Raw genomic sequence first — 26166 nt, 5'->3', positions numbered from 1 at the left:
TTATTATATATTCTTGGTAATCTTAAGAATTTCAGTAATCTATTAATTTGAGGAATCCTTAGTGCTCTTTGAGCTTGGTTATTGGCTTGAGGATGTTTCATTACCTGACTAGATAACATCATCAACCTTCATCTACATACATTATAGTAAAATCAATTTACCATATTTTTCCAAGTTCAGAAAATATTTTTTCATATCCTGATAGAATTTGTATGTTGCATCGATTTTATTGTTCGTCATTGTAGCACATGATTTTATCATCATTAGTACTATTTTAAATTGTATGCATCTTTCCTATGGTTTGTCATTCTGTATCATTATATACTGAATATGTATCTTTTCCTATTGTGTCTGTTCTGGATATGCCTCCATTTTCAGAAGCAAGATATACCTGGCTTTTTCTATAATGGTGCATTTTCGGAAAATGCTCAGAAAAATTGTAGACTCAGTCCACGTATGAAAAGATTAAACATTTGCCATTAGGAAGAAAATTAACTAATACTGCTAATATTAAATAGTAAAAGTATTTTTTAAAAAAAAGAAATGCTCCATGACATAGATATAAAAGAACAGAAAAACTATAAAAGAACAGAAAAACTGGTAAGACAAAGACATTTTAGAATTAAAAACACCCAAACTTCAAATAAAAATGGAATCTTGCTTTCTTGACGCATTACAGAAATTAACTTACATTCTTTTTGTCTTCTAACTGTCTTCTTTTATCTGCATCCACTGTAACAGTAAGATACTGTGCTGGCCTCAGTGATATGTTCGTGGAAACAGACTGATTTGTGTAACGGGATATTTTTACTGTGTACTTTTCTTCTGCTGTGTAGATTTGCCTAAGTTTTGTTTCCTTTATTACCTGTACATGAAACAAGTGACAAAATGAATACAACAGGAAGTAGAGAAGTTATCTGAAGCTCCAGGAAGTCTAGCTGCTGCCAGCTAAGGAACTTCATGGCAAGCTGAAAGGAGGTGGATGGTGTATCTTCCTTTGTTACTCTCTTAATGTTTGGTTAATAAAATCTTTTTTGGCACTTCACCATGGTTCACTATTGTTTTTGTTTCTCAGCTGGCAATAGAGGTGTTCAGGAATGAATCTTACCCTTTCAATCATATTCCTAGTCTTCTCTGTTCCAACAGGAACCTCATAAATATAATACTGATGACACAGATAATTCATCACAGGGAGGGGAGCATCGAATAACTCCCTTAAGTAAGAGAAAAATCCGTATCGGCTGAAAAAAAAGAAAGAGAAACAGGTAGATAGCTTTTCTGTTACTATTAATACATATATTATCTGAGCAATGAAGCGGAGATGGAAATGTGTGGACAGGAAGCATCTTACATTTACTAAAATAAAAATTAAGTTTATGCAGTACAAAAACCAAATGGTGAATTTTTTTTCAGGTTATAATTGTACCATACTCAATTGTGTTGATTTTTCTAATCAAATAAGTTGATTTTATTTACAAGTTAGAAACTATGTTATCAAGTAAAACATTATAAATAACACATTCTTTAACTTCAAAAGAAAACAACAGTCGAAAAGTAGGCATAAACCATTCTTGGAATATTTATAGACAAGCGAAGAGAGCCAGTTGGGTGACTTTGGGCCAGTCACTCTCTCTCAGCCCAACCCACCTCACTGGGTTGCTGTTGTGGGGAAAAGAGGAGGAGGAAAGTGTGCTGGATATGTTCAACATCTTATCTTACTTGTAAAAATAATAAAAATGGGATACAAACAAACAAACAAGTAGAAACAAAAAACTATAAAAGATAAAGCCACCAAATCAAGCACTGTATATCACTTTTATATAGTAACACACATTAATTTATCTATTTTAACATAGGGCTGAAATACTTACTACAGTTCTTCAATTGGTTTTGAAGGTCTTTTTTCAGCAAATGATTCACTAGGTGCACATACAGCATTCACTCTTAGTTTGCGATTATCCCGCATCTACAATAGGTTGCACCAATAAAGAAAATGTGAATTCATTTATCTTAAAATAATGAATTTGATTATTATTATTAGTGTATGATAATATTGCCTTCTGAATCTAACTATTTCTGTATTGTTACTGTATACAGGCAGTCCTTGATTACCACTTGCTTCGTTTATCAACTATTTGAAGTTGTGTTGGTGTAAAAAACAACAACAAGCTTTGCAACCAATCCTCGCATTTGCGACAGTTGCAGCACCACCACCACCCCCAGGCACAATTTCTAGAGGCTTCATACCTGGCCTCTGGCAAGCAGAGTTAATAAAGACTGCGAAAGTAAAACCTAAGTCACAGTCATGTAATGTCTTGCTTAATAACCATGGGGATTCATAAGCACATCATGGTCACAAGATATTTCACTTAGCAATCATGGCACTTAGTGACACAATTGCTGGTACTGATTGTGGTTGTTAAGCAAGGACTACCTGTATAAAATAATTAAAGTGCTAAATTCTATGTACATTTTTGCTTTCTTTTCAAAAGGTAAGATTATTAACCAAAAATTGTTCACGAGTATTTGAGAATAACTATTAACTCTGTATCAGAAAGAGCACTTTTACATCTGTTAAGGAGAGTCCTATTAAGATTGGAGACCTGCCTTAGAACAGTATTCATAAAATGACTTTTAATTTGAACAAAAGACAGCAATGATTAAATATCCATTTAAAAATCTACTGCAATCTTACAATTAGTAAAAGCGCATGATGTAGGAAATAGGTTCTACTTTATTCTGTGTTAAATGAATCATGTCAAGAAATGCATCCAATTCTGATTGAACACATTGTAGAGGTGTAAAGGAATGAAATAGGTTACTCTGGAGACAGTGGACTCTATTACTGTGTGTTGACAGTATTAAAAAGAAGCTATATCTTGCACCAAGCAAGAGTTTGGTATCAGAACAAAGTTGGTGAATGGCTTCTTTTATACTGCTACAATACAACTCCAAGTACTCTTATTACTGATCACCCGATTGGTGATCCTGGTAGTATCTATCTTATGTCCTTTGAATCATTTATCGGCCACTGAAAGCATAATTATTGTAAACAAGAATAACAGACCATCAAGCTAAGGAAACTCTCTCTGTCTCTCTCTCCCTCCCTCTCTGTGTATGTGTGTAGCCTGAAGCTTCAAATATTCATCTTTATTGCTGAACAGAATAGATCCGCCCTCCCCAATTCTACTTGCTCAACAAGATAATTTCTAAAATATATAATTATGTCATATACCTCCCTGGCTGATAGGTGGAAATGCTATTTAATTAAGCAATCTTAGTGCTACTATAATGGCAGTAATGCTAGGTGCCAAACGCCTACTTATTAAGTCTCCTAAAATGCCAGTTTCTAGTCATTTGAACAGATCTTTACCTCTTTTAAAAATATTTCCATATCTTCCTTCAATTCAAAGACAAAGGCCTTCATGTCATTAGCAGAAATGTGATTTTCTACATATTTAGCGTGTTTATTATCTTTCATATTGATCTATATAAGAAGAAACTACAGTTACAAAAAGAATTGCATTTAAAAAACCCAAAACCCCGGATTTTTAAATAATGTACACTATTCCCTCCACATAATATGTTGCTATAGATAGAACAATCATTCATTACTGTAAAAGGCTACACGCATATCAATACAGCTTTCACTGTAGAGCAGAAAGTAAATTTGGAGGGTCTTCACAAAATGGTGCAACCTCTTCTCCAACAAGATCTATACTGAACAGTACTCATTAAGCAAAATTGTTATACTTCATATATTGTAACCATGAATGCAACAAATCCCCACCCCGAAGCACTCAACAGATTACAATTTGCGAGCTTGTTATTATTACCTTCACGTAATAAGCATGATGATATAACCTCAAAATTCAATAATTCAAAATGTTAATGTATCACAATTCTGACATTTTTTAGAATGCTCTTTATAACACAGGCATATAATAAAGCATCAGAATAAAACCTTTGGTTCTATATTTTTGTACTTAAGTTTCATGCGACAAATTATATCGACATAGCTAATTTAAGACGTCAAAATACACATATCCCAGTTGATAATAAAATAATGGATTATTTAGAAAAAGTTTTAAAAATAAGATTATAACAGAAGTAATGATTAAATTTTAGTAATAACACTGAAGTGAGTCAGCTTACAGAAAGCAACACAGGGTCACAGACGCTTCTTTTAAATCGGTCTCTATTCTGTCTTAGCCACATAAGAGCATCGTGTGTATCTTGGAATCTCCCTTTCAGCTTCTCTTCCTTTATATTCATCAGATTTTCAAATTGAGCAATGCGATCTGCTATACCTGTAATTTTAATAACCCTGAAATATTTACTGTAATATGTGATTACAAATATAGCCTCCCTCCCATTTTACTAATAGACAGTGAAGGCATACTTAATTGGATATTTTTCTGCTCTTCTAACAGAGGTTAATGTTTGTAAGAACATAATGGAGATTTATGAACTATTCCTATGAGAGTTGCCAGAAAACAAATGTATAACAACTGCTATTCAAAAGATGTCTAAGAATCTAGCTCTCATAGCAATAGCCATCCTTTTCCTCAACCAAACATTAATATAAATTATAACGAGAGTAAGACAAAATCTAAATGTTTTACATGCTTATATAAACCTCATTCCCCAAAGCTATTCTCCAACATCTAGCAAGTCTTAGAATTTCTAAGAATATTCCATAAATAAGTACCGTATAATGCGAAAAATTAAATGTTAAAGTCAGACAGAAATGCTTGGTTGATGCCAAGATCCAAAATTTAGCAAATAAATTGCTTGGATCGTGCCATGGAACAGGTAAGAAAAGAGAAACATCACATCTTTCCTCTGGGCAAAGAGGGTAAGTTGTCAGTTATCAATATATGTTTATTTGTTTGGAACTCAGGCTGTTATGAATGACAAAAATATACTTTAGCACCTTTACCTTTTCTTTCTTTTAGCAAGTTCTCCCTTTCCCTACGGAGATCATTTAATTCACCATCAATATTTGCCTTCTCTTCCTCCAACTGTCTAAGGTTGGCATTAAGAGAATTCATTAAAGGCTGAATGTTCTCAGCATTCTCTGTGTTTTTAAGCTCATTGGTCCAGTCTTCTATCATCTTACGAGTATTTTGTATTCTCTTCTGCCGATCTGTTTCTGCCTCTTGTTTCATCCTTAAAGCTTGTTTAATATCTTGAATCTAAAAAATGCAAAGAAATATTCTCCAGAAATGCCAATAAAAAAATAAGTTTCCATTATAAAATCGCAAAGAAAAATGGCAAAAGACTTGTGTTAATTACTCTTGCTACCACAATGAAAGTTGTTCTGTCACACAATTCCAAAATTTCAAATATGGGTAATCCCAAACTTATTATTTTGCAAAGTAGAAGTAAAGTAAACAAAATGGGCTGGCATATATGACTATGGGGAATGATATAGTCAAATATTCAACGGAAGCATCTGTGTTCTATAATTCCAAGGTGCCCACCTCTTATCTGAAATGTATTTTTTTTAAAAAGTCAATGTACTCTACAATAGACACTGTGTATAGAATAAAATGATAGCTAAAAATCACCTAAATTGGAGATTCTCAAATTGTGAACTATGGTCATTGAAGGGGTCACAAAAAACTGGAGGACTGGATGCAAACATTTTTTTTGGCCAGTCAGGCTTAAACTGGAAAAGGAGCAGCACTGTCAGAACCTGCTCCAACTTTGCTAAGGTGCAGTCACAGTGGACTTGGTCTAGGGCAGGGGTCGGCAACTTTAAACACTTGAAGAGCCACTTGGGCCTGTTTCCCACAGAAAACAAAACACTGGGAGCCACAAAACCTGGGTGGGCGTGGCCAACTCGATGTCACTCACTCCCACCCAATCACATGCCCACCAGCCATGCCTACCCAGGTTTTGTGGCTATGTGTTTTCTATGGGAAATAAGTAACTCCCTGTCTATCTCCCTCTCTCTCTGTATCTTTCTCTCTGTCATCTCTTTCTTTTTCTCTATCGCCCTCTCCCTCCCTCGCTCTTATCTTTCTCTTATCTGACTTTTTCTCTCTATCTCCCTCTCATCCCTCTCTCATCCCTCTCTCGGTCTGTCTCTTTTTTTCTCTCTCTTTCTTTCTCTTCCCCCCCCCCCCCGTGTGTGTGTCTCTCTTCTACACCACCCCTTTCACCAGCTGTTTTTTTTCTTCCTTTTGGAAAGCCGGGCTGGCAGAGCAATGAGCGCAACCTACGGCAGAGGCTTTCTTCCCCCTCCTCTCGTGCACACCTTCCCTGCCCCGCCACAGCCAGTCAGGGGGGCGCGAGAGGAGGAGGGGGGAAGCCTCTGCCACAGGTTGTGCTCATTGCTCCGCCAGCCCGGCTTTTCAAAAGGAAGAGAAGAAAAAAAAAAAAAAAAAACAGCTGGCGAAAAGTCCCAAAGAGAGAGTACGCAGGGCTGCATGGGCTTTCTGAGAGTGAGAAGAGACAGAGGCAGGGAGCGAGAGAGAGCAAGACACACACACAGAGACACACAGTGAGGGAGACTGGCTGATGGGAGAGCGCCTTTGGCGAGGACTGAATTGAGCTCAATCTGTCCCCCCCCGCCCCGTACTGCCTGACTTGTGGGAAACGGTGGGCGGCTACTTCTGGGTTTGCTCTCCGCCCCAAGAGAGAGAGAAAGGGAGAGGGGGAGAGAGACAGCGCGAGCGAGAGAGAAGTGCACTTTCGTTGCAGGCCATGGAGGGGTTATTGGGTCTCTCCCACCCGCCACGCCCCAGGAAAGCCAGCTGGGCTTCTCCTTCCCTCCTCCCTTCCCCCTGCTCAATCCTACTTCGGGACAGAGGAGCACACACTGGAAACTCTCCGCGCTCCTCCAGGCCCATCTTGCTGAGGGGGGGAGCAGCCCTGCTGCCTCTGCTTCCCCCCCCCCCCCCCCGCATGGACCCAGCCATCGCTGCCCGGGGAAACGAAAGCAAATAGAAATATAGCTCTTGCTGAAAGGGCTGAGATTGGGGAAGGCACAGGAAACAGAAAGCAGCGTGTTTCGCTGCGAAAGCCGGACCATGCCTCTCTGCCGTCCAACTCGCCAATGGGGCGCTTCTGCTGGGCCATCTCCCCCCCCCCCGGCTGGGCTGTTGTGCTTGGCAGGGCAGGGGAGCGCTTCCCCACACCACCCCTTTCTTTCTCTTGGCCCCGCCAACAAAGGAGGAGGAAGGCCAGGCTTGGGGGATGGCCCCCATCCCGCAAGATCCGCCCCCGCCATTCTCTCCCAACTGTCTTTGCTGGTGGCAACAGCAAATGTACCAGGCGGAATGCTCTTGCTGCGCAAAGGCAAGTGCAGGAGCACTTTGTTCCCGCATTAAGGGTCTGACCATGCCACTGCCGTGGCAGGGTGATAGGGAGCTGCGGCAGAGGACCCAAAGAGCTGCATGCAGCTCTGGAGCCGCAGGTTGCCGACTCCTGGTCTAGGACACAGGTGTCAAACTCATGGCATCATGTTGCTGTCATGTGATATTTTGCAATGTTTTTTCCCTTCACGGAGCTGGGGTGGGAGTGGCCTGCGCGTAACGTATCTGGCCCATGGACTACCAGTTTGACACCTCTCGTCTAGGGAATCAGGAAATCCTGAGTGCAGTACAAACTCTGCCTGCGCCAGTTCACAATAAGCTTGCCCAGACAAGGGGGAGTAAAGACTAGAGCAAGTTGACAGAATTAGAAAGTGCTTTGCCTGGGTGATATACATAAACTCATTTTAGGAGGGCACTGTATTACACTTTAAGACCCCTGAAGTAATTGTAAAAGTAAAATTTGCACAGTTTATTATCATAATAAAATTCAACATTATGTTCTTGAAAGTTGTGACAAGACTGCATTAATACTGCAGACTGCCATTAATACTGCAGACTGCCATTCATACAATGGGACTTCTCTTCTTCCCACTTCACCCCTGATGTTGAGGTTTGGGTGACAGGTGAGATTGGAGAGAAACAAGAACCTATTTTGTCAAGTCTGGCAGCAACAGGTAATCTCCCTTTAAAAGCCACTCATTCAGTGACTGTTCAAAGTTACAATGACACTAAACAAGGGGACTTAAAATGCTTCCTAATAACATTATCTATCCATCCATCTATCTTTCTGATTTGTTGGTCACTTGTCTTACCACAGGGTGCACTTGTCACAGCATCCTTGCAGTTATGTGTTTGAAATTTAGATGTTTGGCAACCAACTCACACTTATGAAAATTGCTGCGTTCTGTGATCATGTGACTGCTATTTGTAATCTTCTCTCCTGGCTTCCAACAAACAAAATCAATGGGGAAGCTGGCAGCAGGTCACAAATAGTGATCACGTGACCACAGAATGCTACAATCGCGCAGGATTCACCTAATGATGGCAACTGGAACTGCCTCAACTACTCCCATAAATTGACGTGGTCACATGATATTGTGCTCTACAACCACATCGCTTAGCAATGGAGTTGCCAGTCCCAATTACCAGTGTTAAGTGAGAACTACCTGCAACTACAAGTCAAAGTCTTTTAAGGGAGAAAAAAACTTACTTGCTTGTCTTTTTTCTCCAAAGCATCCTGTTGCTGTTTACATTTCTGAGATGTTTCTTTGATGGCTGCGATCTATATAAGAGAATTTTAAGTTAGCAGTGTGTTCTAGTTAGTGAATTTACCAATTAATATAGCACCAGGGAGCATGAGCATGCCACATTTTAACAGAAATAGACTGCACAAAGTTTGTTCTTAGCTCTTTATAGTTCATGGAAAATAATCACCACTTGATACAAAACTGTAAACTATTATTGTTGAGTTTATCAATTACAATTTGAACAGCTTATGGAATCATTTTAAGGATTCAACCTAAACTGGAAATATGTATTAAGAACAGGGTTTCTATTTTGGTAACAGGTACAGCTACTGGACTGAGATATCATAGACTTCCACAAGCAGGAAAATAATAGTGAATACCTTAAAAAGAATGATTGGCAGAAGTTTGCATGCACTTGTTCAAGATTCTAAGCTTTCAATCAGCACACTAATACTAAAAATGAAATTAGTTAACTGTCCTAAGTTATATTTGCTCCAGATGCAGAATGGAACAAGGACACTGGTACAGAAAAGAAAACTTATATCCTGGGATAAGACCTTTATCTTATTTAAAGAGCAGACCTTTTGGTTTGTTGAATTAGAGATTCAGTCAATCTATGATTTCCAAGTCCCAGGGCTGCAGAACACATTTGATGGTTTAAATTTTGCTAAAGCTAGTTGTCACTTTATCCTAGCAATGTTCAAGTACTGTAATTAATTACAGATTATCAACTAACATCCAGTGGAGGTCAGATTAATATCTGATCCAGAATGCTTTCCCATAGTGCATTAATTTTGAAATGGAGGCTTGTTGGAAAGCTAAATTGCATGAACCCTTTTCTTCTATTATTTTAACACAATTACCTTTGACAGTTTTTAATAAACTGTTTCAATTTTAGATTTCATGACTACAGGCTACATTCCTGTAATTTTTCTATGTATATTAATCATTTTGACTTCTATAAGATTTAATGCAAATGTTATACAATGACTCTAAAACATGCCTTTTCCTTGATTTTGTCTTCCAGTTTTGCACATTGTTTGTCGGCTTCTCTCATCTCATGAATCATAGGAGCCTGAGTCTGTCTCAATGTTTTTAATTCTTCTTTCTGTCTATCTCGGGCTTTTTTAGCCTCTTCATACAGCTTCCGTGTTTCCTCATAGATCTAAAAAGCAATGCATGAAAAATAATTCGTGAATTCGTGACCCTGCACCAACTATAGGATAATGCTATCTGATTTTGCTACTTTGCTCACATTTCGTATTTATATAATTACTACAAGTTAGCTTGAACCAGAATAGCTTAACTAGGCATTACTTAGCAAAGGAAAAACAACACAACTGACATCAGGAGACCACCAGATGGAGGAATGCTCCTTTATACTGCACTGTTAACTAAATTTTTATTTGACATTATGATCAGAATTACAACACTGCATAAATTTTAAGCACCTGAACTATTTCACAGTGAGATTGCTATTTGTAATACTTACACAACTGTTTACTTTTTAACGAACATGAACCACTTGCTGGTGTGTGTGTGTGTGTGTGTGTGTGTGTGTGTATACACACAACAAATATGGATTTCATTGTCTTGTAAACTTTTCCTTTTTTCAATGTTTAAAACAGTTTATTTCTGTCAAGATGACTGCTATGCATTAAATATCCATGAATTTCTCAAACAAGTTAAAGGAAACTATGTAGCTGTCAACCCTGAAGCTGACCTAACCGTGGGCATTTTGAGGTTTCAGTGGAGGTTTCATTTTGAGGTTTCACTGGAGCTGAGGGATAGGGAGGGAGGAATAGAGATAGCTGGGGTTTTGTAGTCAAACCAAAATACTTTCCCCTGGGAACCAATACTTTCCGACCCCTGGTCGGAAAGAGGAGGAATGAAGTTGCCAGGCAACCGGATGGCACCTTGATTGGACCATGTGACTGTTTGGGAAAGGGAAAAAACATTTACTTTTAATTAGGTGAAAACTGGGGGAATATTCAGAGTCGGTTTTCACCAGCCTGTGCCAATATGATATGTCAAATAAAACTATTCTCTGAGGAACCTACCTGCCTCGGAATTCTGTTTGCTATGGGCGTATTACTTGGAACCCTGACATTAGCATTTTAAAAGTATTATGAATTTAATTTGGGGATTATAATTTAAAAGTATTTTTCTTTTTTTAAATAACAGCAGATTGATGCTATACAAATCATATTCAAGAATTAAATTCTGGATTCTCACCCAGAGCTTTTTGTAGTATTCAATAGTGTTTACTTAACTAGGTATATATCAATTTGCATAATTGAATCATAGAAGCAATCAAGTTTTAAAATATTACAGCAAAATTAAACACTGACTTTAAAATTGTGTTCAGGCTATTTAAAGTAGGAGCAGCATGATATTTTTCTTAAATTAAAAAAAAACCTAATACAATCAGAGTTCAAGCAGATGGTGGGTTAATCTGTTTTGGCTTGCCACAATAGAGAATCATCTCACTTTTGCAACATATTACTCTAGAAAAAACTATGGAGAGAATCAGTACTAAAAACATTGTAAAGAACATTGTAAATCTAAATCAACAGATTTCACAAGAAAGGGGAACTCTCTGTTCAGCAAGGAATTTAGACTGTTTATTTCTATTCTTACAATTCACTACCATGGAATAGACTGAAGAGATCCTTCCTTATATAGAGTGAGTAGGTGGTTTCCCAAACATTACCCACTATCAGGAATGTGGTCCTGGGTTAGTTTTTATTTTTTCACAGCTGTTATTTTATAGTTTGTAGCTGATCTTGCCTATACTTGGAAGCTAAGTAGAATTAGGCCTGATTAATGCTTGGGTGGGAGATCCCCAAAGATTATCATGGCTATGGCATGGACTATGGAGTCAAAAATCATCAAAGAAGGCAGTAGCAAACAATTCCATAAATTACTATTATAAAATTATGTCCATGAAACTGAGCTTAACCTTACCTTTGTGTGATTTATTGAACAATTTAATTTTTTTCCTACCCTGTTCTAAAATGCTCAAATCAGGTTGCAGGATGAAAATAAAATCTTAACTCAATTCCAAGAAAAGAATTTTAGGAGCTACATTTAGAGGCAAATTGGGGGACAGGAGAAAAAAGTGAATTTTTCATAATTTCATTTTGAAAACATTACTATTTTTATAATTTATTCTGGATTTGACAATTATGGAAATTAGGCATATATAAAACACCAACAGCTTGCAATCTCCCTTTTTGTTACCTTGAGCAGACATTTACAGATTACAGATAGTTGACATTTGATCAGCTTCCCCGCTTCACTCCAACACTTTCTTGCTATATTAGCCTTGCTTTTGTGCATGTGTAGGTCAATGTGTACTTGTGTTTAAAAATATATTTTCAAATCTCTTTATAAAAATTAAGAACTTACCACCCATGGCCTTTTTTTCTCCAGCATTGCAATTGAATCTAGATGGTGCTGACGTTCATGATATCGCTCCACATCTTGCTTATATCTTTCATTCTTTTGCTTCATTTTTTCTAGATTGCTATTTTTTTCCGTGCATGAATTCTGTCAGCACATATATTTTAAATTATTTACATGACTAAAATAACAAAGTTAACTCACAGGTTATTGTTGTTCTACCATTTACTTCATTCAATTATGTACATGTAATTAATATTAATGCAAATGGGAATTTTATCTCCAGAAATAGAACTTATTCTTCAATGTGCAGGTTAAAAACAGAAAGTTCAACGGGATTGTAGTCACATAAATGATCACTACGATAGACTGTAGTCAATTATTTGCTCTCAATTTCCACCTGCTGAATGAGAGGCAATTTTTAACAATTCTCCCTCCATTTGGAGAAGTCCTCCATTTCCTATTGGCATTGATGGAAATCTTCACTGGACCAATGAACATTCAACAAAGGAACACCACTTGATACAACCCAATATACCTTTGAATATAATGCAGAAAAATGCATCATAATTAGAATTTCCGGTCTTTGCTTTGAATCAGCTCAGATTCATATAAATGCATTAACAGAAGCAAAATATTTATTGAATGAAAATGTTCAATCAATAATAAATGCAGGTAATCCTTGACTTACAACCACAACCGAGCCAAAATTTTCGTTACTCAGTAGGCAATTATTAAATGATTTTTGCTACAGTTGTTAAGTGAATTATTTCAGTTGTTAAGTGAATCATAGGGTTGTTAAGCAAATCTGGCTTCCCCCATTGACTTCGCTTTCCTGCTGGAAAGATTACATATGATGATCACAGGACCCCGGGCCAGGGCAACCGTCATAAATACATGCCAGTTGCCAAGTGCCTGAATTTTGAACATGTTACCATAGGGATGCTGCAATGGTCGTAAGTGTGAAAATCCTTTTTTCAGTGCTGTTGTAACTTCGAATGATCACTAAAATAATTGCAAATTGAGGACTACCTTGTTTTCTACTTATTAATGTACATTCCCTTTCCCTTTCCTATTTTCCCATTAGACATTAACATAATTCCTAATTTTTTATCTTAATAATTTATAACTGAATTAACAAGATATTCCTCGACCAAATTCTCACCAACTTTAACTATATTTAAATACAATTTGATCATTATGTTAATTGAGATTCTACTTGGCACCATTACTAATAAGAACTATGATTAATTAATGGGGTATTTAATTTCATTTCAGCTTAATTTTTTTAAAAAAAGTTGGGTAAAATGACTGATTTTTTAAATCTATGAAATGAATCCTAAATAAATACAAACTAGTTTTTACAAGCCTTCCAGAATCTATTGAAGTGGATAGCTATTAAAAAAATACCTTATATAAATAAATACAATTTCTACATGGAAAGAAGGTAGTTAAAATATATCAAGCTGTTTAATAATTAGCAAAATATTTCAATAAATAGTTGTAACTAATATAAAAACCTAATAATCATGATTTTCAACCATCCAACATACTTTTTTAAATAGCAATAGCACTAAAACTTATATATCGCTTCACACTGCTTTTACAATCCTCTCTAAGCGGTTTACAGAGTCAGCATATTGCCCCCAACAATCTGCGTCCTCATTTTACCGACCTCGAAAGGATGGAAGGAAGGATTAAAGGATGAATCAACCTTGAGCTGGTAAGAATCGAACTGCCAAACTGCTAGTAGCCAGCAGAATTAGTCTGCAGTATTGCATTCTAACAACTGCGCCTCCACCAAATATACCATATCTCTTTTGCAGAGATTATGTATCAAATTTCATGTAATCATAGTCATCACTAGGAAACAAACTTCCCAGTAAATGAATGCAAAACATGTAACAGATCGATCCATATATATTGATAATTGAAACAAATGTCACAGAGTTTGCTGCACTGTAAGACATTTTTAAAGCATTATTGTAAGATAAAGCAAAAATACTATAAACCGATAGTAGTACAGTGCTATTATATATCCCTGGACATTTACTCACTACTTATTCCCAGGGACTTAGGTGTAAAGAAAAAAAAAATTAAGACTTTCTGAAGACTTCCTTTTTTTTTATTTGATAATAATGCAGATTTAGAAGTTTTTTTGTAAACTAATTATTTCTACTCATCAAATATATATCTTTACATTTTAGAATTTTGTGTTTTATTCTTTATCCTATACAGTTCTTTTGTGTCTTTCGAGTTTCATTTCTTTTGTATTTTTGTGATTTTTTCTGTTATAAAATACAACAAATGGGGAAAAAGGAAAAAAAAAGAAAAATTTTTCTGAGGAACAAAAACAGAATCAGCAATCATTAAAGAAAGTTCAATTGTTTGAGGTTTTTTTAATCTCAGGTAGTTAAAAAAAGGTAAAAACTAGAAAGAAGATCCACAATAAGCAAAGAATAAAAGAAAGCTATAAGAAACAAAGCCAATAAACCAAGATAAAAAGCAAATTGGGGGACGGGAGAAAAAAGTGACTTTTTCATAATTTCATTTAATTTCATTTTGAAAATGTTACTTTTTATAATTTATTCTGCATTTGACAATTATGGAAATTAGCAAAAAGGCACATATAAAACACCAACAGCTTGCAATCTCCTTTTGTTACCTTGAGCAGACATTTACAGATTACAGATAGTTGACATTTGATCAGCTTCCCCACTTCACTCCAACACTTTCTTGCTATATTAGCCTTGCTTTTGTGCATGTGTAGGTCAATGTGTACTTGTGTTTAAAAATACATTTTCAAATCTCTTTATAAAAATTAGGAACTTACCACCCATAGCCTTTTTTTCTCCAGCATTGCAATTGAATCTATTGCAATTTGTATTTTTGTGATTTTTTTTGGTTATAAAATACAACAAATGGGGAAAAAGTAAAAAAAATGAAAAGTTTTTCTGAGGAACAGAATCAGCAATCATTAAAGAAACTTCAATTGTTTGGGTTTTTTAAATCTCAGATAGTTAAAAAAAAACATAAAAGCTAGAAAGAAGATCCCAAATAAGCAAAGAATAAAGGAAAGCTATAAGAAACAAAGCGAATAAACCAAGATAACAGCACTCCTGTTCTTCTTAGTAGTCATAAAATATTCTCAATAAAAAGAAGGCAATTTATCTTGTACATTCTTAGAAGGCAACAAACTCAATGTTTATCTTTAAAATAATAAAGCTTACACAATACATATTAGACTCTTACTTCAAGTTCTCGCTCCCTCTGCCTGAAGTTTTTAAGATCACAGTGAAATTTGTACATCTCTGGTGGACCAATGGATTTCTCTGTAGCTTCAAGTAACTCAATTTTGGACAATTTTGCAAATTCTCCAACTTTATCCTGCAAAGCAGATGTGCAGTATTTTATGTGTATAAATGCATTCAATTATATTTTACATTAAAAGACATGAACTTTGAACTAATAAATATCCAGCTATTTTTTATCTCTTCCTGACTAGTAGCCATCATACAGCAGTTTCAGTAGGCTCCAGACAACAACCTTGGCATCTATGTGTTAACACATTCACCCCAAACAAGGCTTTTGAACACTGAACATGCTGATTCTCCACCTTACCAACAGAATGTACTCTTATCACCAAAATATACTTTCCAGACAGCTTTGGAATGCTGGAATCAGAGACAAGCCAACAAAGGTCGTGGCCAGAACACAGTTTCAACTGTTACAAATGGCCCTATGGTTTTCGCTGTGAGGTAACAGCAGTGTATTTCACATACAGGCAAGTCACTCAGCTGAGAGAGTTAAGTAACTATATGAATTGTAAATAATTTCACACTTCTCACAGAGCACGAGATTGTACCCAAGACATATCTACTGCAGAATTTCATTGTGCAAGAAATCTTCCCTTTACGGTAGTACCATTCAGAGAAAGTACTTCCATTATGCTAATATAAATGAGAAGCCTAACGTTATAATAATTTTTCCTAACATTTAGTCATAATCCACTTTCCTGTCATTTAAATCCATTATCATGTCATGCACACATTGGAATGAAAGAGATGGTACTATAAAGATGATTGTTTTCATAACTTGCATCTAATAGTAATAGGCATCTAATTGCATCTAATAAGGTAGTAAGCATTTACCTTGCACAGGATTTCTCATATCATTACATCCTTTATTATTTCATTTATTGAAACTGTTAATATTTATATTTTTTTTAAATGAAAAGTATTCATACCTGTGGAAGAAACTGGCATAGATTGCCCACTTGAATATTTAAAGCAGAGACTTGTTCCTCCACCATTTTCAGAGTGCAGGGGATTTTATTAAGAAACCAAGTTGACTGATTGTTTGATACAGACATTTCTCGTGTGATAACAACATTGTTCGGCATCTTATACCTAATGGTCAGAAAATAATTGTTACAACTTACCTTAGGCTATGGTAATATTTAGCACTATATATGTACTATTAAAATAAACAAGTATATCTCAATGTTACACTTTCTCAACAATTTTTCAATAACATTAATTTTCAAGTACAGGTAGTTCTCGATTAACTAACACAGCTCAAAATTTCTGTTGCTAAGTGAGACATTTTAAAGCGAGTTTTGCCTCATTTTATGACCTTTCTTGCCACAGTTGTTAGTGAATCACTGCAGTTGTTATGTTAGTAACATGATTGTTAAGTGAATCTGGCTTCCCCACTGACTTTGCTAATCAAAAGGCTGCAACAGGTGATCATATGAGCCCGGGACACTGCAACTGTCATAAATATGAGTCAGTTGCCAAGTGTCTGATTTTGATCACATGACCAGGGGAATGCTGCAATGGTCATAAGTGTGAAAATCTGTCAAAAGTCACTTTTTTCAGTGCCACTGTAACTTTGAATGGTCACTAAAAAACTGTTGTTAAGTTGAATACTACCTGTACACTTGTGAAAACGGACATATAAACAAGTCTCATTACTCACACCTCAATTTCAACTGTTCCTTTATTGCAACCTCTCTTCACATAATGACCAACCTGAACAAAAGGAAAAGATACACAGAGATAATTAATTTATAAGTATTGCATATCATTGCATATTATGAAATACCTAAGTAGAATTATTTAATACAAATTGGGACAGGATACCAGCGAAGTGAAAAAAGAATGCAGAGAAGAGTAAGTATAAAGAGGTATCATTTTTGTTTACCTAAACTCAACATACAATCTAGCAGAATTTAGCTCTCTAACTCATGACAGAAATCATAACTGCCAGTAAAATACAGTATTTATAACAAAATATGCAATTTAGTAAGTAGCATAAAAGTAAAGAGAGCAGAATTTGATATTTAGTAACCTTTGAAATCATTACAGTTAAAACAATCCAGCAGATGCAATAAGTATTGGCATAACAAAGAAGAGAGAAAAATTAAGGAGAACCAATGAACGAATTATACTGAATTATACTGAAGGACAACAAAACATTCCAGAGGTTAAAGTTGTTTAGAAAAAGAAGTAGACAAAATAAACCAGGCTCTCTCCTGGTTCTGTTAACCATGTAATGCCTTAGTAGGAACTAGAAAGCAGGCTGCCTTTGTTGTGGCAATTGCCCTCTAAAATAGGATCCCCCTTGAGGTTCAGATGACCCCCAGTTTAATGACTTTAAAACATGGTTTTACCACTTGGTTTAGAGTAAGTAGGGATCCTTTTTTCTGTTTTATTTCTGCTGGTGGCAAAAAGAGTTGGTTGCTTTACACCCCAATAATGCTATCTTTGGGTTAAATGTGATCAATTAATAAATATGAAAATCAATTCTGAAAGAGAGTACATTAAGGTTATTATATAAAGGACTATCATTTATTTGCTATATTATACGGAAATTATTTTATACAACCTAAAGATATATACCATATAACAGATGTCCAAACGATATCATAAACAGAACCAAACCAAATCCTCACCTTCTCAGCTCGTCCTATAAAGGAAGGTTTTCCTGCCAATCCAAGGCATATTGCACATACAATGCTTGATTTACCTGTCCCATTAGCTCCCACTATCATATTTAGATGAGGGCCTGGCAACACCACACAGTTATCATAGGTTCTGAAAACAAATTTTTAAAAGAAATATTAATAAGGAAGTTATTTTTAAGAATAAAAAGAAGTTATGCCCTCAATGTTTTATTTTTTCCCTATTTTTTCACTACTGTTTTGAGTTCTCATCAAAATAGAAAGGCAAAGTATAAAGCAAAGAAAGAAGCTAACAAATAGATACTGTATTTAAAATAATCTGACTTTAAATTTTAGCTCCAAAACAGAGAAAAATAAAATCATATGCCAGTTTATCAAATGACAAAGAAATTAACGTATCTTAACTGAAACAAGAATTCTATCTAAAGCTAACTTTTTAATGCTAGTCTTTTAACCATCAAACGTTTGCAATACCTCCCTTAGAGGTGGGAGTTATATCTATGTCTTTTATGGAAGAAGACAAATGTAGGGGGATGTAATACTTATATGGTGTGAAGAAAGTGAATAAGGAGTTTTTCATTGCAAATCATTTGTCAATTCAGTCTCATAGTATAACATTGGGCACATACTTGGGCAACTTTAATAAAGATTGTCAGTCAATCATTATGGCTAATTATTAGTTCCAGTACGAGGGGCAATATGCCTCTCAATACCAATTACTGAGAAACAAGAGTAGAAAATAGGTATTATTTGGCTTTGATTACAGTGAATATTTGGTTGGCTAGTGTAGTTTAAGTGGACTTTTAATCTGATTTAGCAGGGACCTTTCATAAATACTTGCAAATTAAGACATAGTGACCAAGTAATAAACATCATTATAGAAATAGCACACCTTCATTTAATATAGTAACTGTGCAGCTGCCCCAGGGTATTCTTCCCGCCTGGACTACTGCAATGCTCTCTACATGGGGCTCCCCTTGAGGAGCACCCGGAGGCTCCAGCTGGTCCAGAATGCGGCCGCGTGGGTGGTTATGGGAGCGACGTGGCGCTCCCATGTGACCCCCCTCCTGTGCGAGCTGCACTGGCTCCCGGTGGTCTTCCGGGTGCGCTTCAAGGTTTTGGTTACCACCTTTAGAGCGCTTCATGGCATCGGACCGGGGTATTTACGAGACCGCCTTCTGCTACCAATAGCCTCTCACCGACCAGTACGCTCCCATAGAGAGGGACTCCTCAGGGTGCCGTCAGCCAAAGAGTGTCGACTGGCGGCTCCCAGGGGGAGAGCCTTCTCTGTGGGGGCACCTACCATCTGGAACGAGCTCCCCCCCAGAGATATGGAGGATCCTGGACCTGCGCACATTTTGTCGTGCTCTCAAAACTTTTTTATTTCAGCAGGCTGGCCTGGCCTAACTCTCCTTTTTTAAATTTTTAATTCGTGATTTTATAAATTGGGTGTTTTAATCTGTGTTTCGGCCAAAATATTTAATAATTTTAAGGGATTTTTAATATTTGTATTATCTGTATTTTATCTTGGCTGTTCACCGCCCTGAGTCGTTCAGGAGTAGGGCGGTATAGAAATTTGATTAATAAATAAATAAATAAATAAATTCAATATTATTCACTACCAAAGCAACGTTTACTGGATTTCAGCTCATTGAGTGTATGTTTATTTAGTGACGTCACCAAAGCTAATAGACCATAATTTGCACAGCAATATCAATCCCATGCTCACTTATATGAAAGCCCATCTTTTTGAATTTGGAATGGAGTCCCCAATCTTCTCCCCTCCCGATATAGTGGCTTAAAACTACTTTCACCTCCATCCAATACAACTAGCCATACTGATTTCAAGTAGAAGAAATTATACTCAACAACTATCAAATATATGTTGGTTTGGAAAATGTTGCTTTCAGTAAAGAGTCAGAGCCTCTTTAACTAGTCTATGTCTAGTCTAGTCTAGTCTAGTCTCTTATGGCTAGTCTAGAGAAAAGAAGGGACTAAGGGGTGACATGATAACAGTATTCCAGTATTTGAAGGGCTGCCACAAAGAAAAGGGGGTCAGCTTGTTTTCCAAAGCACCAGAAGGCAAGACAAGAAACAATGGATGGAAAATAATCAAGCAGAGAAGCAACCTGGGATTAAGGAAAAAACCCTTCCTAATAGTGATAACAATTAAGCAGTGGAAAAAGTTGCCTCCAGAAATTGTGGGTGCTTTATCACTGGAGGTTTTAAAGAAGACAGCCGCTTGTCCAAAGTGGTATAGGATCTCCTGCTTAAGCAGGAAGTTCGACTAGAAGACCTCCAAGGTCCCTTCCGGCTCTATTCTGTTTGACAGACTCCCTGTTCGTCCCTTCCTGAGGAAAGTTGAGAGTTCCCCGTTGTATAGATGGCCAGTGGGGGCACGACTGTACAGGCGGCAAGGGGAAATCAGAAACCGTGGGCTACCGACCCACTACTAGGCACTACAGACTCTCTATTCGACTCCAAGCAATTACTCCCTTTCTATTTAAAGGCCATGGGACGTCTCTAGAACGCTCTTAGGATCTGAGGTAAAGTGTATGAAGATGAACCTGATTTTTGTGATGGGGCAACTACTGCTGGGAACAAAAGAAGGCATTAGGGCCCTCTTGGATTTAGGGTAAGCAAGGCTGAGAGCGCCCGGGCAAAACACCATCCAGGGATACCACCGAAGAACCCACCGAACCCACGAGGGTCCCCACGAACCCTCCGGTCGCGGGGAGAAAAAGTTTCCCGAGAAAATAGAAAACCCCGCCTCTCGGCCTTGAAAGAGGCCACACCCACTGCGCCTTTTTTTTCCTCTCCCCCCCTCCCCACTGTTATTGGCCAGCCGTAGAGCAGCTGCCCGTGTGCCTTTCGCACTCACAAGAAGTTTTCCATGGAGATTCTCACGATAGCGCCCTCGACGAACGTTGGACTCGCGCTTCGTCGATCGCCCGATCGCGACTGGCTTTCCCTCGAGGTTCGTTTATTAGAGCGAGTCCTGCCGTCGCTGCTCCCCGCCGCCTCAGTATCATCAGATTTACGCTTGGCAGAGGCCGCCATCTTTGCCGCCTCCCGCAACAACTAATGCGAATTCTAAGATGGGCTAGGCGAGCGACAGTGCGCGCTCGATTCCCATTGGTTGCTCTGATCTCTCGTTAGGCTGCCGGCGAATGTCATTGGTTACCACAACCCCCCGTCTCGTGAGTGTTTCCGTTAGAAGAAAACAGGACACCATTTCCTCTTTTTTTCTGTTGCATACCGGCCGGGAAGGAAGCTCAAGAGATCTCAATGTGTATTGGATGGTGAGGAAAACAAGGGCGGGAACGAGCGTTTTTACTGGGTGCGAAAACCAGTGGGGCGTTTCTCCGTGAAACCTTGAGCTGTTCTGGAAGCCGTTTTGCAAATCAAGCGTTACTCCTTAACAATTTGCAGTAGACATTATAAGTACATTACGAATTAGGATTAGTAGATTTGGACGGCAGAAACTTGCTCTCTTGCTACCTTAGCGGTCGTCCCCAATTTATACGAGGGAGAATTTTTGGCCCGCTTAGAAAAAGCCTCTCCCTGATGAACCAAAAGTAGTTGCTTGTGATTAGGAAAGGGGGTAGGTAGGCGCGCTAGTTGGGAGCAGGAAAAAAAAAATGAGTATCGTACAAAACTGACAAAGAATACATAGTTTCTAAACCAACCCATGTCAGTGCAGAATAGGATTGCCAATCACAATTATCAATGAGCGTTAACAGAAGTAACTATGGCAGAGGATGGGGTTGAACACAAGCATCACCACATTTATGTGATCCTTATCTAGCCAAGACTTTCATTGCTTTTTTGTTGTTGTTGTCCTCTCAGAGTTTAGGATAAACTAAGGCAATTTGGCTTTCCATGGGAAAGTATTTTGTGTGCATCATTTTTCCCCAGCTTCATGTCCTCCAGATTTGTAAACTATTCTGTCACTGATTAATTGGGATTATATTCTAAAATATTTGGACCAGAGGTGTTCAACTTTGGCAATATTTTAAGACCTGTGAATTTCAAATCCCAGAATCTCCCAGCCAGCATGAGACAAGATCATGTGCGGAAAAATAAAGGTGAATCGATCTTTTGATAGGAAAAAAAGGGAGTAAAAATGATGGTAGAAAAAATGGCTTTTTGCTCCCTCCTTTTTTTTTCTAACAAAAGTTCAGTTCACTTCTTTTATTTTCCTGCACATGTGCTTATCTCATTCTGGAGTGGAGGTTGCAATCAAGATTAAAACTAGCCTAGTTTTTCAGGCACTGTTAAGCTTCTAGTAAACATAATACCAATGCCTTGATTATAGTTAAGACTTTCAGTCCTATAAGCATATTAAGACAGAAAGGAATGAAAAGTATTAGTATGTTCCTATCTTCATTGTGGAGTTTATTTTACTTCTATCTGCCCATTTTTGTTTCAGTTAATGATGTTATGTCTATCTGGATTTAATGGGCTCCAAGGAAGATACTGGAAATGTTCAAAGGTTAATGATAAAAGTGAATCATTGTTTTTGGCACATAACCCTTACATACTTTTGTTTATAAATCACCTAATTCTACTCATCTGTGCTTTCCATTATTTCAATGCCCACTTTTATTTGTGTGCAGCAAGAGGAAAGCACTACACAGAAAAAGGAATCTAGCTCTTATAAATTTACTTAATTAGTGGAATGTCAAGGCCATTTGACTCCAGACAAATGGATTACATAATAAAGGGAATTAAAAACAAGACCATGAGTTTCCCAATCTCTGAAAGGAGGGAACACAACACCCCAAGGGAAAAACAATGGGATAAATAGCCATCCTACCTCAAAACCTGGGACCAGAGCCAAGTTTTCAATGACTTTGAAAACACCTTCATGGTAAATTTTATAGATGTCTTTTCTAGCTTGCAGATACTGTAACAGAAGTAACTTTCTAAGTTCTGATAGATCACATTGATTAATTGAAGGGACCAGGAGCCCATCCACTCTGCCAATTTAGGGTGAGAGAGAATGGGAATGCTCCTGATCTCTTCAGCTAAATATGTCATCTAGTGGGATCAAAGAAGTATGCCTTTTCTGTTATGGTGCTTTAGGATAAATTTAGATTCTGAAATGACCAGGATGTGGCACTTAACAGAAAATTAATTAATCAATTAAATTAATGATACAATATTCATAGAAGTGTAAAAAAAGCAAGATGGCAGATATCGTACTGTGATGCAAGCTCTGCCCTTTTATATGTATACTAATGTGATTTGCAGTTTTCACCCTTATCACAGATGGTACTGATCCAATTCAGTTCAATCTTTATTACAGTCATGGACCAATCCACATATATATAATCCATTATATTATATTATATATATATATGTATGTATGTATACAGTATATGTATACTTTTTCTTTCTCTGTGCTACATTATAACAAATAGGCACTGTTGACTTACTATTCTTTTGAAAAATCAGAACATACAGGATTTTTGCAAGTTCGTAAGTTATTAAACTAGAGGGTGTTATTTTTTAAATCTCCACTAGATGTCAGGAGAATATCACAGGCAAGAAAGAAATGTATCAACAATTAAACCATTTACTTCCTATTTTTGACCCCAAAAAATGGTGGAATATAATGACAGTCTATAACAGTGATGGCTAACCTTTTGCCATTGCATGCCGGGAGGGGGAATTCGTGCATGCATGTGCCCACACACATAATTCTATATGTCTCACTCATGCATGTGTGACCCCCCGTCACCCCCCTGCTTCTGACACGAGATGGTCCGGTGCACCTGGTAGGCGTGTTTTTCTCTCTCCCCAGGCTCTAGAGCCTTTCTAGGAGCTTGGGGAGGGTGAAAACAGCCTTCCCCACCCCCCCCCGGAGGCCAGAAACAGCCAGTTTGCCAACTTCCGATGGGACCGGAAGGCCCGTTTTTCTTTCTCCCCAGGCCATTTGTTAACTTCTGGTCCCATCGGAAGTTGGCAAACGGGCTGTTTCTGGCCTCTGGAGGGCCTCCGGGGTGGAGAGGCTGTTTTCACCCTCCCCAAGCTCCTAGAAGGGCTCTGGAGCCTGGTGAGAGAAAAAAACGCACCTCCCTCCCCCCCTGCCCAGGCCCTCCAGAGGCAGCCTGTTTCCCTACTTCCAGTGGGCCCAGAAGGCCCGAAAATCAGCTGAGCTTCCGTGCCCACCGATATGGCTATGCATGCAACAGGTGGCACGCATGCCATAGGTTTGCCATCACGGGCCTATAATAAATGATGTAAAAATGTAATTCTATTTAAATGTGTAATGCAATAAAATAAAATTATTAGAAACACTGCAGTGAATGGTATTAACACAACTACTGTACTAATAATATTTTGTGGAACAAAATAATGGATAAATGGATATCTATCTGAATTGGATATAAAAGATCTAGGTTTTACATCCAATAATGTTAATTCACTGCTTGGATGAATGGTATATGCACACTCTATTCTTTCCTATTGACTTTATGCAAATTGCAGATTCCAAAGAATTACGGGAGATTTTAGAAATTTTTTAGAGATTTTGGAAACGCTGGAGGAAATGTTAGATGTTAGTGTAATCCCAGTACTTGACATGACACTCATTCAATGGCATAATGAGCATAAATCAGGCAGGCTTACATTCCTAGGAAGATGTTAATACAGATAATCTTGCAGATCATTCTTGCAATCATTTGAAACGCCCCTTCTCCAAATTGCACAATTTGGAGAAGGAGGGTTCTGAGGGATGGTGAGAATTGGGCCCACTTGACATGAGGTGGTCTCTGTAGAAGGCCACACCCTGTATCAGCTGGGCACGCCTGTTAGAAAAACAACACAAAGATAAATGGACCCAGGTGTAGTGGGTGGGGAAGGGCTCAGGCAACTCAGCATGAGATGGGGGAGAAGGCCTAGACCTCCCAGCCTGCAACAGGTTTCCACGCACCTCTGGGCACTAAGCTCCCCAAGCCTCCCACACCACAAGTTACTCCATGCTCCAGTTAACATTCCATCAGATTACTTAACAGCCACTACTATGAAAGTCAGTATTGTGACCATTGAGCAAAGTGATTATGTGGATGTTTTGCTTAACTATTTCTTTACTTAATGATGAGGTTCCAGTCCCAATGGTGGGTGTAAATTACTTTAATCTGGATTTCATATGAATGGCAACAGAAAGCCAGGTACATAATATTAACAGAATTGTTTACTACAGCAATTGGCAAGTTATGTTTACATTACAAACCATATTTTTTTCATATACATTTCATAGCTAGCTAATTAAAGCAGTCTGGTCTGGCAGTTTCCACTGTAGGATGATTGTGGAAGAAACATCAATTTTATTTTTTTAAAAAATACATTTCTGGCCACAGGTAGAGTTAAAGTGAATTAAAAACACATTTTATTAGATCAATTAAAATTATAGAAAAAGCATTTGTACACACATATACATATATGAAATGCATGTCCCTCTATACCTATCACACACTCAACATTCAAATGGATATCATTTGTTTCAAACAGGAATATAATATTTTGTGGTTAAATGTAACTTAAAGTCGTTCTTGACAAGTCTATCAAACCACTAATATATTAAAAAAAATTGCATTCCAAACAGTTTCCTCATATGTATGTTGTTCAATATTGGTGTACTGCATTATATTTTTTATAGAACACTTACATAGATTTTATCTGTCAGCTGCAGCCTGGATAAATGGATTCATTATAATAATTATTAGCAAAAAAACAGCACAAAAATTAAAATATCTTATTGGTGAGACCCTTAAATTGCAAATCTATGCACATCATCTGGGAGTCACTGTCATTGAGCTCAGTGCCATGAATTTCTGAGTGGACATGCATAAGATTCCATGATATTTGGCACAATCAAAAAGATTCCAACAGATATTAGTCTTCCTAAATAATAATAGAAACATTTGCAAACAACATATAAAATGTTAATAGTGTTTATAAATTTCTTTGTTATTTCAGAATTTTTAACCAAATCCATTATTTGCCAACGAGGCATTCATTGAATGCAGATTTTATTAACACAATGACAGATTGTGTCCATTTTACTTTATATATATGGCTGAAAATTCTTCTTTAAAAATCTATATTGATTTTTGCAAATTGGCTGCAAATTCAATACCTCCTTAGAATAATTGATGTCACATGCAAAAAAAATGCATAAAACAAAGTGAGAGAAACCCTGAGTTAATAACTTCAT

The 26166-nt window shown here is 37.3% G+C and overlaps 1 protein-coding gene across 3 annotated transcripts in view; it reads right to left on the bottom strand.

Moving 5' to 3' along the window:
• The window catches only part of SMC5 (structural maintenance of chromosomes 5), a 43513-nt gene extending 22488 nt beyond the window's left edge, over window positions 1–21025 (bottom strand). For 2 of the 3 annotated variants that reach the window (XM_070938634.1, XM_070938632.1), the window contains exons 1-14: window positions 20824–21025; window positions 17934–18075; window positions 16958–17010; window positions 16224–16386; window positions 15230–15364; window positions 11984–12124; window positions 9576–9737; window positions 8536–8607; window positions 4943–5198; window positions 4156–4310; window positions 3374–3487; window positions 1872–1966; window positions 1109–1241; window positions 692–865 (exon numbers count right to left, since the gene is read on the bottom strand). In XM_070938634.1, coding sequence (XP_070794735.1) covers window positions 692–865; window positions 1109–1241; window positions 1872–1966; window positions 3374–3487; window positions 4156–4310; window positions 4943–5198; window positions 8536–8607; window positions 9576–9737; window positions 11984–12124; window positions 15230–15364; window positions 16224–16386; window positions 16958–17010; window positions 17934–18075; window positions 20824–21002 — 1974 coding nt within the window. In that variant the 5' untranslated portion in view covers window positions 21003–21025. Of the gene's footprint in view, window positions 1–691; window positions 866–1108; window positions 1242–1871; window positions 1967–3373; window positions 3488–4155; window positions 4311–4942; window positions 5199–8535; window positions 8608–9575; window positions 9738–11983; window positions 12125–15229; window positions 15365–16223; window positions 16387–16957; window positions 17011–17933; window positions 18076–20823 lie in introns of those variants that run through there. The other variant, XM_070938635.1, reaches the window with a different exon arrangement.
• Window positions 21026–26166: the final 5141 nt, after the last annotated feature.

The sequence above is a fragment of the Pituophis catenifer genome, unplaced genomic scaffold (genome assembly GCF_029215685.1).
Source record: "Pituophis catenifer annectens isolate HBS135680 unplaced genomic scaffold, rPitCat1.0.hap2 SCAF_2, whole genome shotgun sequence".
NCBI lineage: Eukaryota > Metazoa > Chordata > Lepidosauria > Squamata > Colubridae > Pituophis > Pituophis catenifer.
This window is presented reverse-complemented; position numbering and strand designations above follow the sequence as displayed.